This window comes from Amblyraja radiata, chromosome 9 (assembly GCF_010909765.2).
Source record: "Amblyraja radiata isolate CabotCenter1 chromosome 9, sAmbRad1.1.pri, whole genome shotgun sequence".
NCBI classification, from domain to species: Eukaryota; Metazoa; Chordata; class Chondrichthyes; order Rajiformes; family Rajidae; genus Amblyraja; species Amblyraja radiata.
In genome coordinates this window covers 9898273-9914430 of record NC_045964.1, presented here as the reverse complement: position 1 = coordinate 9914430, position 16158 = coordinate 9898273, and the positions used below count along the sequence as shown (strand labels likewise).

The following is a 16158-nucleotide window of genomic DNA, read 5'->3' as shown; positions in this document are numbered from 1 at the left end:
TCGATCGGACTTTGCTGGCTTTACCTTGCACTAAACTTTATTCCCTTATCATGTACCTATACACTGTGATTGGCTCAATTGTAATCATGTATTGTCTTTGGGCCGACTGGATAGCAGGTAATAACTGGATAGACTGGATAGCACTGCACCTTGGTACAAGTAACAATAAACTAAACTGAAGTAGGAATGAGAGGAATGAGTAACAGGCGATACAATCCAGTGAATCAGAATAACGATGAGGGGACGGTACAACCCCACATGCCCATTCACACTGGCCACCAGGTCCACGTCCTGCAAAATAAGAAATTTGCAGTGGTGCTCACCCTCAGCTCCACCCACTTGTCCAGAAGCCTCTTCTCGTTGAACTCGCACAGGAGGCCGGAGCTGGTGATGCAGAAGGTGTTCTCGGCCTTCCTGCCGCGCCCGCAGGCCACGTCGCTGAAGAAGTTGTTGCGCAGCTCACCCAGCAAGCCCGAGCGTCCCAGCAGCGGCACAGTGGCATTCACCTGAAACACAGGCCGGAGGCACTGATTGTCACAGGCCGGGAGAGAGAGGGAGAGAGAGGCTCTTGCAGAGGCACTGTGACCACAGCAAACATACATCCACAGAGAGAGAGAGAGAGAGAGAGAGAGAGAGAGAGGGGCCCTCGTAACATGGAAACACAGACCATGAGCACCATAGAGAATCATACATTCAAGATCACCAATGACCCACCTGAGTGTTATTTTAAGAAGCATGAAGACAACAGGAGATACTGATAGTTAAGGGAGTATGGAACTATGCAGATAGATTTCATCAATAGTTACGGGGTGGGTGATTGCAACCTTCACGTGGTCCGCCCTGTGCAATCAGTCTGGTGTGCACAATCAAATAAGATCAATAGAACAAGTTGTCCTTCAACTTTAGGCTGCGCACGCCACACGCAAGAAGAAAAAGATCAATAGTTACGTGTAGGAAGGAACTGCAGATGCTGGTTTAAAGCGAAAATGGACACAAAATGCTGGAGTAACTCAACGGGACAGGCAGCATCTCTGACTAGAAGGTAATTTGATGCTCATTTCACCTCTGATGCTCATTTCTCACTGCCCTTGACAAGATGGTGATTCTCAAACTACTAACTACAAAGTTCTTCAGCTGAAGGTACTCCCAACAGTGCTGTCGGAGAGGGCGTTCCAGGATTTAGACCCAGCGATGATGAAGGACTGACAACATGAGAGGGTGAAACAGAGTCACTTTGGACTTTCAAAAGGGGGATTGGATCGGGTCTTGAGACGGCATAATGTGCCGGGCTGCGCAGGAAGAGTAGGTATATGGGACTGGGGGTTGTGCTGGAGTGAGCCAGCATGAACTCACTGAATGGCTGAATGGCCCTCCTGACAACACTAAATACTCCAGTTCCTGTGTTTCGGTATATACACCCAGTCAGAGAAAGAACCCAGTTAGAAAAGAAGCAGATAGAGGCCGGGGAGGAAAATGATAATGGACAGAGGTCTCACCTTTGAGGCTTTGGACGCATCTAGATACCAGAACTTGACATGCCTGTTGCCTGCAGTGACGAAGTAACTACTATCCTCGGAGAAGGACACGGCAGTCACTTTACTCGAGACCTTGTTGGCTGCCACAACAACATTTTTCTGTGGATGAAGCAAGAGACACACATTTCACATTTGCCCGCATCAGGATTGTCATTGTCTACCATAGATAATGTACTAACTATTCATGAGGTAATGGGCACTCTAGAGGACATAGGTTTAAGGTGAAGGGGAAAAGATTTGATAGGAATCCGAGGTGTAACTTTTTCACACAAAAGGTGGCGGGTGTATGGAACAAGCTGCCAGAGGAGGTAGTTGAGGCTGGGACTATCCCAATGTGTAAGAAACAGTTAGACAGGTACATGGATAGGTCAGGTTTGGAGGGATATGGACCAAACGCGGGCAGGTGGGACATGTTGGCCGGTGTGGGCAAGTTGGGCCAAAGGGCCGGTTTTCACATTGTATCACTCTATGACTCTAACACACAACAACCAAACGGATGATCTGAATATCACAGTACACAATATTCGGTGCCGATGCACTCATCACACTGTCACTCTGCTCTCCATGTAACATATTCTTCAGTACGTAGACCACCCTGTATAACAAACAGTTCATTAATTTCAGCTCCCTGTGTAACATTATTAATGCATACATCTAGTCATAGAGCAACATTCTGTTAATACAGCTCCTTAAGGGCCTGTCCCACATGGGCGATTTTTTCGGCGACTGTCGGCGACTGTCATAGTCGTAGCCGGTCGCCGAAAAAATGGCGACTGGACCCCCTTACGACAATGTCTACGACAATGTCTACAACAACCTACCACCTAGTCGACGTCAAGCTACGGCAAGCTACTGACAACCGGCGACCCATTAGGACATTCACCTACAACCACACCTACGACAACCTATGTCCACCAGCGACAAGCTACGACAACTGAAGACAACTTAAGGCAATTTAGTCACCGGTACCTGCCGCCGGTTGACGTAGGTTGACGTAGGTAGTCGCCAATGGAATTTACCGAAGTCAGCACCGGCGACAACCTACGCCTCCTGGCGACAACCTACGTCATCCTGGCGACAACTACGACAGCACCTATGTCAGGAGAAGTCAAGCTACGCTCATTGGCGTCAAGCCCATTATCGCCGATAATTTTTGAACATTTCAAAATCCAGTGGCAACTAGAAAAACACTACGACTCTTTGGGCGACTGAGGAGACTACTCACGACCATACAGGACCAAAACGCTATGACCGTGTGGCGACAGCCTAGTCTCCCGTAGTCGCCTAAAAAAACCGCCTAAGTGGGACAGACCCTTTATAAGCACACAGTTCAGTACATACAGTAAGGCGGTCTGTAATATTCTTCTGTAAATACGGCTCCTTGATTTTTACACACTGTTTTTTAAACATGGCACCCAGTGTAACACACTGCTCACAATGCACTATTCACTGCATACAGCTCTCTGTGTTACTGTTCACTATACACAGCCCCCAATGCGACATACTGCTCACTACACACTGTTCATTGCACACAGCTCCCTGTACTACAAACCGTGCACTAAACATCGCTCCCTCTGCAACACATTGCTCACTAAATACTCTTCATCGCACACAGCTCCAGGTGTAACACTCCGTTCACTTAACACTGCCCCTAGTGTAACATACTGTTCACTGCACACAGATCCTGGTGTAACAGGCCACTCACTTAACATATCTCCTAGTGCTGGGGTTCCCAACCTTTTTCATCCCGTTTACCCCTGGCAACTTTAATGGCACATAACAATGTTGTTTGATTTATTTATGAACAACTATTGATGAACAGATACCGGCATACCAGAACCAAACACAGTCAGTCAATGAGAAAAAATATGTACAAATCTAGAATCAACACATTTACCCCCTGGGTAGGCGAAATGTACCCCCGGCGGGTAAATTTACCCCAGGTTGGGAACCCTTGCCCGAGTGTAACAAACTACACACAGCTCTCTGTATAACACATTCGCCACTGCATACTGTTCCCTGCACACCTGTGTAATACACTGACACTTCACACTGGTCACTACACATCTGTGTAACACACATGTTTCATGGGCCATTGCTCCCACATGAAGCCATATCACTCTGTTTGTTCCACTGATATGAATGGCCAACCTCAGGTAAGTATCTGAGGGACAGGAGGCGTTGTGTCACTGGAGTGATTGCCGCAGCTGCGTGTACCTTCCAAGCCCAAACGTTGACGATCATGTCATGCTGGTATCCCACGGAGACGATGTACTTGGCATTGGGTGAGAAAGCCACACAGGCCACCCCGTACTTGTGCTCCTGAATCTCTGCCACCTGGGTCTTGTCAACGACATCCCAGACCCGAACAGCGGGCATGTGGCCACTCTGAAAACATAGAGGAGGAGAAAAGAGACAATGAAGAAGCGGCCAGCAAACCTGGTGATTCATGATCTGTGTAACTCAGGGAAACGGCATTTCACAAAGGAAACTCTGTCCCAGAAGCTTCACTCTCTTCCTTCCCACGTCGGTAGAAGCCCTCGTTGCTCATTCCCCGGCTAACACTGACTGTGGGGCTGCCATTAGTGAGCACCAGGGCAGAAAGTAATTCGCCAAACCCCAGCCCTGGCTGGATGGTCCCATTCAATGGCCAGCAGTGGAGTTCCCAGTAACCAGTCCACCCCGGCCAGCCTTGAGCCAAGCACGTTGTCCCCCATGACCTGACCATTTTCCCCTTTGCCAACAAACCTCAGAGTCGAAAGCAAGATCGTGAAGCTGCTGGAAAGGTATGAAGAGTAATGGCTGGGAAGACTGCTCCCAGCACTTCCAACCATTCCCTCGTCCTCAGCATGTCCACCGGAGATGCTGCCTGACCCGCTGAGTTACTCCAGCAGAGAGATACAAAATGCTGGAGTAACTCGGCGAGGCTGGCAGCATCTCTGGATAGATGGAAGGGATGACATTTCTGGTCGAGACCCTTCTTCAGACTGAGTCAGGGGAGAGGGGGATACGGAGATAAGGAAGGGTAAGGTGTGAGAACAAGACATCAAAGGGGGTGGAGATCAAGGAAAATGTATGATAGATCATTGTTAGCGAGGAGAAGGTAACAACAAAGCAAATAGATATAATGTAATCAGAGACAGTCAGACTGGTTGGAGAACTGGGAAGGGAGGGGAGGGAGGGAAAGCAAGGGTTACTTGAAGTTGGAGAAGTCAATATTAACACAGCTGGGGTGTAAGCTGGCCCAAGCGACATATGAGGTGGTGTTCCTCCAATTAGCATTCTGGCAGTGGAGGAGGCCCAGGACAGAAAGGTCAGTGTGGGAATGGGAGGGAGAGTTAAAGTGTTGAGCAACCGGGAAATCAGGTAGGTTTAGGCGGGCTGAGCGGAGGTGTTCAGTGAACCGATCGCCGAGCCTGTGCTTAGTCTTGTACTCCAGCACTTTGTTTTAACTTTGCATACGAGCATCTGCAGTTTTATGTGTCTGCATTCCCTCATCCTCTGATTTTTTTAATCTATCAGAGCTTTGAAATCTTGCCAGTCCCTATGAAGGGCCTCTCACCACAGATGCTGCCTTACCTGCTGAGTAATTCCAGTGTTTTCTTTATTTCATTCCTTTAGAGCTTTTATTTAAGAACTTAAGCCACAAAAGAACAATTTTGAAAATAAATAACTGCTCGCTCTGGTTCGACCCTGAAATATGCATTAGTTTCTTGTAGTGCTTGGAATCAGAGAAAGGATTTCGGTTCCAACATATCTATTCTTGGTATGTGGGTGTCTCTGTATGTGGGTATTCTTGGTATGTGGGTGTCTCTGGCAATGCTAGCATTTATTGCCCATCCCCAATAGTTCTTGGAACAAATGGGTTGATAGACCATTGCAAAGACTCATCAACATTGCTGGTGTCTGTAGTCGCATGGTGGCGGCATTAGGGTGGCACGGTGGCGCAGCGGTAGAGTTGTTGCCTTACAGTGCTTACAGCACCAGAGACCCAGGGTGGATCCCAACTACGGGTGCTGTCTGTACAGAGTTTGAACGTTCTCCCCGTGACCGCATGGGTTTTCTCTGACATCTTCGGTTTCCTCCCACACTCCAAAGACATACAGGTTTGCGGGTTAATTGGCTTGGTATAAGTGTAAATTGTCCCTCGTGTGTGTAGAATAGTATTAGTGTGCAGGAATCGGTGGTCAGCATGGACTAGGTGGGCTGAAGAGCCTGTTTCCGCGCTGTATCTCTAAACTAAACTACACTAAACTAAACTATGCATGTAGGTCAGACCCTGGAAAGATGCTAGACCTCCTCCCCAGAGAACATTAAGAACCTGGTAGTTCAGTGGTCTTATCAATGTTTTAATTCCAGCTCTATTTAAGTAATTGAATTTAATTTCCAATCCGCTTGAGAGCTTCTAGAACTCATGTCTCTGGACTTTTAGACCAGCAATGGTTAGGAAAAAGACCAGATCGGTGGGCATGGTTACAAAGCCAAGGTGTTAATTTAATGTAGGTAATTTCCAGGTCAGGATAATTAACATAAATGGAGGAACCAGCTCCACGAGTTGTCTTCTGAACGTATATTTGTTCATTTTGATATGATCACTATTAATCAATTATATATCTGAATAAAGGCATCAGATTGGGGCCGATCACCATTGTTCCTGAAGATCATGTGATATACATAAAAGTGGTAGAGTGCGGCACGGTGGCGCAGTGGTAGAGTTCCTGCCTTACAGCGCTTGAGACCCAAGTTCTATCCTGACTACAGGTGCTGTCTGCACAAAGTTTGTACGCTCTCCCTGTGACTGTCAAGTCTTCTAATGTTTTTGTGCAGATTCCCCGCTTGAAAGGGATCTGATTCATCCACCCCGAAATGATGAACTGGATTTCACTCAATGACCAAACACTTCTTTTCCATTTTTTCCCCCCTTTTTATTTTGGCAGATTCAGCAATTAATTTACAGTTCCACTTGATTTATTGCTTCAGCCATTACTTTGAAGGCATTTGGATGTTGTAGGTCTTAAGGTATTTAACAGTTTAGTCTTTTAGCAGGTTAAAAAACCGGCTGCTAATCGGGTGCTGTAGATAATCAGTCCTGCATGCCTTTGCTGGCGATCGCGGCAGTTTTTAGGACAGTCTCTTAGATTATACTGTTCAAGTTTTAGCCGCAAGTCAACTTCTCTCGCGGGCCTGTCCGCTTTTCTGTTCACGGTCGGGCTGACTCTGATCCCGACCGGGCTTTCTCTGTTTTCTCCCCCCACCGGGTTGACTGTTCCCGGTTGGGCTGAAGACTCAGCCTCTGTCGGTGGCTCTCTGGACCTGTCCGTGGCCTACACGGTACTAGGCCCTCACCTGACGTCTGTGGCTGCTACTGGGGCTGGCCGTGGGCTACACGGTCCTCTTGTCGGTGGCTTCTCTGGACCTGTCCGTGGCCTTCACGGTACTAGGCCCCCACCCGACGTCTGTGGCTGCTGCTTGGGCTTGGCTGTGGGCTGCACAGCTCTGGATACATTCCAGGTAAGCTGACACCGTGCTTGGTGACCCTTACTGCCCCTGCTTGTTTTCCTAGCCCTTCCCTGAGCTATTGCTTCTCGTTCCTACCTTTTTCCTTTTTGGCGCCAATTCAAAACCATTTGGCTTGGTGCTGTTCCACTTGTTTCCAAATACTACTTCTATTTTTAACTTTTGTTTTCGATTCTTCTTGCTGGCCTTGTTCTTATCTTCGTTCTTTTATCCTCGTCGCCAATTGTTGTGTATTCGGATGCTTTGAACAGTCTTGAATAAAGGCTCGGACACGGGAGGATCATACAAGCTTCTTTACTGCAGGACGCCACCTCCAGTCTCCCCCTGCTCATGCGTACTTGCCCAAGACATCACAAGACACCAATTACTTATCCTAATTATCCCATACCTAACACTCCTCCCCCTTTAACTTGGAGGCAGGTAACATCACTTCTATTACATACATAATACTCCTCCCCCTTTTAAGTCCATTTCACCTGTACGGTATATGCTCTTTTCCTACTATTGTGCGCTTGTGATTTTAATTTAGCATTAGTCCTTTCATTACAGTTTGACTTGACAGTGAACGTGTGGGTTTTCTCCCGGTGCTTAGGTTTCCTCACACATCCCAAAGACGTGCAGGTTTGTAGGTTAATCAGCTTCTGTAAATTGTCCCTAGTGTGTAGGAAAGAACTAGTGTGCGGATGATCGCTGGTCGGCGTGGACTCATTGGGCTGAAGAGCCTGTTTCCATGCTGTATCTGTGAACTAAACTAAACTAATAGCTCTTGGGTAGATATCTGAATCGTTATGTGTTAAAGTATTGACAAATAAACTTTGAATTTCAACATGCAAAATGCTTAAATGGTGATGTTTCCTCTGGAAGGAATGTCTAGAATCTCAAAATAATGGGTCAGCAATTCAGGATTGCGATACGGAGAATTAAATAAAAAGACCGATTAATTTTTGGATATTCAGGGAACCTAGGGATATGTGGTTAGTGCAGGAAAGTGGTGTTTAGATAAAGGATCAGCCATGTTTTTGTTAAATAGCTGTTCAGACATCAGTGGCTGAATGGCTAGTTCCTGCTATTGTTTGCAGATACAGATATTATCGTGATGAAAGTTTAAAATTTTTTTTTTATTAGAAGCAATTGTACAGAGATAAAACATTCGGCATCTAAAATTATACAATTATTGTACAGCTTCATTTTTAACCTTATAACCTAAATTATGAAAATGAGAAAAGAAAAGAAAAAGAAAACAAGAAGAAAAGAAGTAAAAAGTGAAAAGATAGATTGAAGAAGTACAAAGGAAAGTCCCCTAAACTACCAAAGCAGAACGATATAGGAATAAAAGAAAAGAAAAAGAAAAGTGGAGATATACCTTGCCCCTCGTCCCCCCACCCCCCCCCCCATGAAAGTTTAGGGTGAATTCCAGTTTCTACAGAGAGTTCCTTGGACGGTTTATTTACTTGATCCTATCCTCGGGGTTTGGGAACAATCTGGAAATTATTAGGAGCATATTTTTAAAGCACGCAAAGACATAGATTATATAAACCAGCATTTCTATCAACAGTGTTCCAGACAGTTACTCTAATTTGATAGAATTTGATAGAATTTATTTGCCACACAACCAGGGTCGGTGGAATTTGGGTTGTCAGCAGCGGTACAATAATAAAGAACACACAACCACATAAAAAATGTAACACAAACATCCACCACAGCATTCATCACTGTGGTGGAAGGCACAAAATTTGGCCAGTCCTCCTCCATTTCCCCCCCGTGGACAGGACCAGAGTTCAGAGTCAGTCCAGGATCGGCTCTTCCTCACCGGAGACCGCGGCTTTAAGTTGGTGTAGGCCGCAGGCCGGCGGTCAAGATTTAAAGTCCCCGCCGCAGCCAGAAGCACCGTAGACTGCAGGGTCGGCGGTCGAAGCTCCCCTCCAGGGGTGATGTTAAGTTCACGCCAGGCCCGCGGTAGAAGTTGGCCGCGGGCCGGCAGTGGTGGCTTCTTCTTCCCCCCCCGGGTCCCCCACGAGGGATCCCGGGCTGTAGACGCCGCACCAGCTGGAACTCTGCAGACCGCGGCTTCAGGCTGCCGGCTGCCCCGGGATTGCGAAACCGAGCGCTCCCCTCCGGCGAGCCCCAGCGAGGGCTCACCTGCTCCACGCCGAGAGTCCACGCTGCGCCCGCCGCTGAAGTCCCGGGCGCGTCTCCGTGGAAAGGCCGCGCCGATCCTTGATAACTCTTGCTATCGGCCTTTGCTCAGTGGATAACAGACTTGGCAGCAGAAACAGACTTAACTCAGGCTGCTGGCCTACTAAAGTCAGAATTCACCTGACAGTGATACTAGATGAGAGGTTATTATTGGCTTGAATATCAAGGAGAACTCCTTTGAATTATGTACTGTTTCCCCCGAGGCTTGTAGGTCATCTTCAGGTCAGATTAGAAGACTGCAGCTAATAGATTCATAGTCATAGAGTGATACAAAGTGGAAACAGGCCCTTCGGCCCAAATTGCCCACAATGGCCAACATGCCCCAGCTTCACTAGTCCCACCTGCCTGCGTTTGGTCCATATCCCTCCAAACCTGTCCTATCCATATATCTGTCTAACTGTTTCTTAAATGTTGGGATGGTCGCAGCCTCAACTACCTCCTCTGGCAGCTCGTTCCATACACCCACCACCCTTTGTGTGAAAAAGTTACCCCTCAGATTTCTATTAAATCCCCTACCTCCTCTGGCCCTCGATTCACCTACTCTGGGCAAGAAACTCTGTGCATCTACCTGCTCTATTGTGATTTTATACGTCTCTATAAGATCACCACTCATCGTCCTGCGTCCCGAGGAATATAGTCCTAGCCTACTCAACCTCTGCCTATAGCTGAGACCCTCGAGTCTTGGCAACATTCTCGTTAATCATCTCCGTACCCTTTCCAGCTTGACAACATCTTTCCTAAACCATGGTGCCCAGAACTGAACACAATACTCTAAATGCGGCCTCACCAAGATCTTATGTAACTGCAACATGACCTCCCAACTTCTATGCTCAATACTCTGTCTAAGTGCCAAAAGCCTTTTTGACCACCTTATCTACCTGCGACTCGACCTTCAAGGAACCATGCAGCTGTACTCCTAGATTCCTCTGCTCTACAACACTACCCAGAGGCCTACCATTCACTGTGTAGGTCCTGCCCTTGTTCGATGTCCCATAATGCAAGACCTCACATTTTTCTGTATTAAATTACATCAACCGTTCCTCCACCCACCTGGCCAATCGATCCAGATCCTGCTGAAATTTTTCACAATCTGGAAAACCACCCACTTTCGTATCATCAGCAAACTTGCTAACCTTGCTTGATCTATTGTTGTTGATTATGCAAAGCTGGCGCAGGAAGCTGAACCCACAAGAGCCAGGCTTGCTACAATGTTAACGGAAGAATGTCCTCATTACTCAATTGGTCATCAGCCTGGAGTGTGTGTCAGGTTCTGAAGAATTGAACTTACGGCAATTCTAACTCAGAGGTGAATGTGATCCCAGTGCGATGCAAGCCAAGATGCTCACAATAGCTATCACCTCTGGTTGTTATAGTCATATAATACAAAGATAGACCATTCGGCCCACCATCCACATAGACTATCAGGCACCAATTCCCATTAGCATTAATCCCATTTTAATTATCTCCGCACTCTCATCAATTCCCCTGGGACTCTCCTGTCACTCTCCTACACTAAAGGGCCTGTCCCACTTGGGCGACCTAATCCGCGAGTTCTGGTGAGTTTGCCCTCGACTCATACTCGCAGCATGGTCGACACGAGGTCGTACGAGGTCTTCGTAATTCTCCTTCATGCTCCAGAGTGGTCTCCGCGTACTCGAGGCCTCAGCTAGGTCGCGCCGTTTTTTTCAATATGTTAAAAAATGCCCGCGAGTAAAAAAAGGTCGCCATGGAAAAAATCAACACTATTTTCACTCGTAGGCTTAGTCGTAGTAGGTCGTAGTAGGTCGGCATGTTAATCGTAGGTAATTGAGGGTAGTTGAAGGTGGTTGAAGGTAGTCGTAGATAGTCTTCATCATAATCGAAGGGAGGTCGAAGGAGATCGAAGGAGGTCATCTTCACTCTCCACTATTTGGTGTATAATTTTTCCCGAAGTTAGTCGTAGTTAGTCGTACCTAGTCGAAGCTGGTCTTCAACATAGTCGAAGGAGGTCATCAACATGTAATTTTTTCAAACTCTTCTAAACTCGCCAAATAGGTCGCCCAAGTGGGACAGCCCCTCAAGGGTGATTTATGGCAGCCAATTAACTTATCAACCAGCAGGTCTTGGAATGTGGGATGATTCCAGAACACATATGGTCACAGGGTGAATGTAGAAACTCCACACAGACAGCACTAGAGATCAGCATCAAGGTTGAGTCTCTGGAGCTGTGTGGAAGCAGCCCTATCCGTGAAGAAAATTGCTCCACCTCTGATCTGACAGAGTATTGAGCATTTGAAGAGGAATAGACGACCTGAAACGTCATCTATTCCTTTTCTCCAGAGATGCTGTCTGACCCGCTGAGTGACTCCAGCTGTTTGTGTCTATCAGCATTAAGACACTGGTTTAAGGTCAGCCGCTCCAACAGATATTTTCTTCAATACTGTGATGAACTGGACATGACTGGAAGTGACTGCCACCAATTTAAATTGTCTGGTTCGTGTTCTAGCTGGATATACAGAGAGAAGAGGCGACCAGTGCAATCATTGGGACAGATTTCCACTTTCCAGCCAATCATCACTCTAATGTCTGAAATTGCCTCTCAGGAGCCAGCATCTCCAGGAAAAGATAATTGATTCTGTCAACACTGATCTTCAGAAAGGTTTGAATGACCAGAAGAAAATTGATTCAAACTCTTGCTCATGGGGACCACCAACCAACTCACCTCACCTTTCTGTCCTGGGCCTCCTCCACTGTCAGAGTGAGGCCCAGCGCAAATTAGAGGAACAGCACCTCTTATTTCACTTAGGTTGGCTTACACCCCAGCGGTACAAACATTGACTTCTCTAACTTCAAGTAGCCCTTGCTTTCCCTCTCTCTCCATCACTCCCCTTCCCAGTTCTTCGACCAGTCTGACTGTCTCCGATTACATTTAATTTCTGTTGCTTCATTGTTACCTTCTCCCAGCTAACAATGATCCATTCTACATTTTCCTTGATCTCCATCCCCTTTGTCTCATTTTCACACCTTATCTCTATATCTCCCTCTCCCCTAACTTCAGTCTGAAGAATGGACTCGACCCGAAACATCACCGATTCCTTCTCTCCAGAGATGCTGCTTGTTCCGCTGAGTTACTCAGGCATTTTGTATCTATCTTTGGTTTAAACCAGCATCTGCAGTTCCTTCCTCCACCTCACCTCAAAAGGGCTTGACCGGACCTCATATATCTCCCGCGGGAGGTGACTAAGACCACCTGTGGTTACCTCTCCTCAGATGGGATCTGGATGCCACCAACTCATCAGTTAACGTCTAGTGTTGTAATGTTAGAAACTTTAAAGCTGATTTGCTCACAGCAAGGACCAACACAAAAATGCGGCCACATCCAGCCGAGAGGGCAAACAGGACCTCAGTCGGATGTTCCAGCTTAAAGAGCGTTCATCCGGCAGTTTAGTTCCTCCTCAGCGTGGAGCTGCAGTGTCAATCTAAGATATCTGCTCACATCTCCAGAGACAGGGGTACAGCCCCAGAGACAGGGGTTCAATCCCAACTATAGGTGCTGTCTGTACGGAATTTGTACATTCTCCCCGTGACCTGCGTGAGTTTTCTCCGAGATCTCCAGTTCCCTCCCACACTCCAAAGACGTACAGGTTTATAGGTTAATTGGCTTGGTATAATGTAAAATTGTCCCGTGTGTGTGTAGGACATTGTCAGTGTGCTGGGATCGCTGGTCGGCATGGATTCAATGGGCCGAAGGGCCTGTTTTTCACGCTGTATCTCTAAACTAAACTACTCTGCCTACACATGATACAAATGCCTCCATTCCCTTGTTTCCATTAAAAGCCTTGTTTCCGCACTCTATCTCTAACCTAAAGTAAACTGATCTAAACTCTGGATTGAGACATGATAACTCTTTAGTGGAGGTAGGTGGGGGATGCTGAAAAGCACCCTTTGGTCTAGGCTTATTTCCCTAAGGGAAGGAACCTGACTGGCACTCATCCCTGTATCAACAGCTTCCAGATGTAACAACACTGGGGTTTCTGGCTGACAGATGTTGCCACGTTCTGGAAAGGTTCCAACAGCATAAAGGCAAGCAGAGGTCATACATTATTAAAAACAGGAAACAAATGATTGGAAACAAACAAGTATAAGAAATAGAAACTGAGTAGACATTTGGCTGATCACACCTATTTCGCCGTTCAATAATGCATGACCTTTCACCTCGGCATACGGTATTAAACCCCACGTCCCTTGATTCCTTGAGTGTCCAAAAATCCATTGATTTCTGACTTGTATTAACTTAATCATTAAGCCTCTGCAGGCCTCTTGGATTGACAGGATGAGGGGTGATCTTGTAGAGATGTATAAGATCATGAGAGGAATAGATCGGGTGGATGCACAGTCTTTTCCAAGAGTAGGGGAATCTAGGTCCAGGGGACATAGGTTTAAGGTGAAGGGGAAAAGATTTAATAGGAATCTGAGGGGTAACTTTTTCACGCAAAGGGTGGTGGGTGTATGGAGCAAGATGCCAGAGGAGGTAGTTGAGGCAGAGACTATCCCAACGTTTAAGGAACAGTTAGACAGGTACATGGATGGGACATGTTTGGAGAGATGTGACTCTATTAACAGAAAGCATTTGCCTTCCTGATTTCTTGTTGTGCCTGCATGTAAACTTTCAGCGATTTCCAAGACGGTCTGGTCTCCTTTAACACCAACAGTCTCCCACCATTTTAAAAATGCTCAATTCTTTCTACTGAAGTGGATGAACTCACTATTTTCTGAATATTTATGTCTGAAGAAGGGTCTCGACCCGAAACGTCAACTATTCCTTCTCTCCAGTGATGCTGCCTGTCCCGCTGAGTTACTGCAGCTTTTTGTGTCGATCTTCACTATTGTCCACATTATGTTCCACCTACCTTGCATTTGAAAGCGAAATATACTTTTTAAATCAATAACCAGAACAGTGCTTCACTCCAGAGGCTTTCCATTATCCTCTATCCTCAGGCTAAATAGCTTGTTTACTTAAGGGCCTGTCCCATTTGGACGTCATTTGCACGTCACGCAGATGGCGCGTGAAGATTTTGTACATCCCAAAATCCTGGGGCGTCGCGCGCGACCGCGCATCACTGCCTACTTCACCACGCACCATGCACGGGTAAAGCTCACCATGCGCGCATCACGTGCATGTCACGACGCGCGCGTCATGCTTCGTGACGCGTAAATGATGTCGCGTAAATGACGAGCAAATGACGCCCAAGTGGGACAGGCCCTTTACACTGGAAGAATTAAAGAGGAGTACCAACTAAATAAAGTAGAATTACAATGAAGGCGCAGAAATATCTTTGCATTGTGAACTTCCTGTGCACAACTAGCGGTAATATTATGTGATGGAGTGAGATGTTGATTTATACTGTATCGGTTTACCTGAACTCAGGTTCTATCTGAGACATATGACAATAAAAGACTCTCTTGACTCTTGAATGTGAAGTAACACATAGACACAGGCAGTTAAAGAGTCAGCTAATGAAAGAATGGTGAGTCTATGAAGTATGACATGTGCATTCACACATGGGATGGGTCCGGAGCCCTGCAAACACACAACTGCAATGGATTTAGCAGGAAGCCTACATACATACACAGAAGAGACCAGGAATGTGTGTAATCAAGTTCAAGAGAGGTTGCAAAGATTGCATGATTGCATGCATGCCTGGTCAAGTCACTGAAATGATTCGTACAGTATGAGCGAGCACATGTGATTGAGAGAAATAAAACGATTGGAGTTTGAAAAAGGGGGGGGGGGGGAGAGAGAGCGAGAGAGAGAGCGAGAGAGAGAGAGAGAGAGAGAGAGAGAGAGAGAGAGAGAGAGAGAGAGGAGAGCGCCGAGAGATCTCTCTCTCCTCTCTCACTCCTCTCTCTCTCTCTCTCTCTCTCTCTCTCTCTCTCTCTCTCTCTCTCTCTCTCTCTCTCTCTCTCTCTCATCTCTCTCTCTCTCCTCTCTCGCACAAACCCCAAAATTTAACATTAAAATCGCACTTAAATCAAGAAACTAAAAGTGGGGCAGGAGGGAAGACAGATGGACAAACAGGAGGAGACACCCTGTGAAATATCAGACCAAAAGTATCTGCTCACTGCCCCTTCCTGCAGGGCCTTGTCATGTGTTTGTGTGTCAGCCTCGAGTTGCACCATAGAGCAGCTGCTGCTTATTACCAGTGCTGCAGGGCAAGCTGGTCTCAACACATGAGTGCCTCCGCTTCTACAAATGCAGGCAGCGGCACACAGCAGATGAGAGGCACGCAACCGTACGGAGATGAAAGAGTGAAACTTCATAAAAAGCTGGCCCTTTTTTTGCATGGTACAAAAACAGAAAAAAAGTGTATTAGATTATGCTTGATCTATTGACTTCTGGCGTAGAAATGTCATGAGGTGTGTGCTACAAAGCTGAGTGGATCCAACTCAGTATCCTGTACCTGCCTTCTCTCCATACCCCCTGATCCCTTTAGCCACAAGGGCCACATCTATCTCCCTCTTAAATATAGCATAGTACACCTAACAGTATTTCTGGTCAGAATTTGCCTCCAGTTGTTGTGCTGCAGGTAGATTCAGCAACCATCCTATTCACAGTGTGGCACGGTGGCACAGTGGTAGAGTTGCTGCCTTAAGGGCCTGTCCCACTTTCACAACCTAATTCACAACCTCTGCCGAGTTTTCCCTTGACTCATACTCGCAGCATGGTCGTCACGAGGTCGCAGGAGGTGGTGGGTAGGTTGTAGCAGGCCCTGATGCTAGTCGTAGGTACTCGTGGCATCAAGTAGGTCGGGGCGTTTTTTCTAGCATGATGAAAAATGTCCACGAGTAAAAAAGGTTGTGAATTAGGTCGTGAAAGTGGGACAGGCCCTTTACAACGCCAGGGACCGGGTTTGATCCGGACTACGGGTGC

General features: G+C 46.8%; 1 protein-coding gene across 1 annotated transcript in view; it reads right to left on the bottom strand.

Annotated features, from left to right (window-relative positions):
• mapkbp1 (mitogen-activated protein kinase binding protein 1) overlaps positions 1-16158 on the bottom strand; it is a 216876-nt gene that overhangs the window by 74517 nt on the left and 126201 nt on the right. Inside the window, exons 5-7 of the mRNA XM_033026649.1 lie at positions 3753-3923; positions 1497-1634; positions 324-506 (exon numbers count right to left, since the gene is read on the bottom strand). Of these exons, the coding sequence (XP_032882540.1) occupies positions 324-506; positions 1497-1634; positions 3753-3923 (492 nt within the window). The remainder of the gene's footprint in view (positions 1-323; positions 507-1496; positions 1635-3752; positions 3924-16158) is intronic.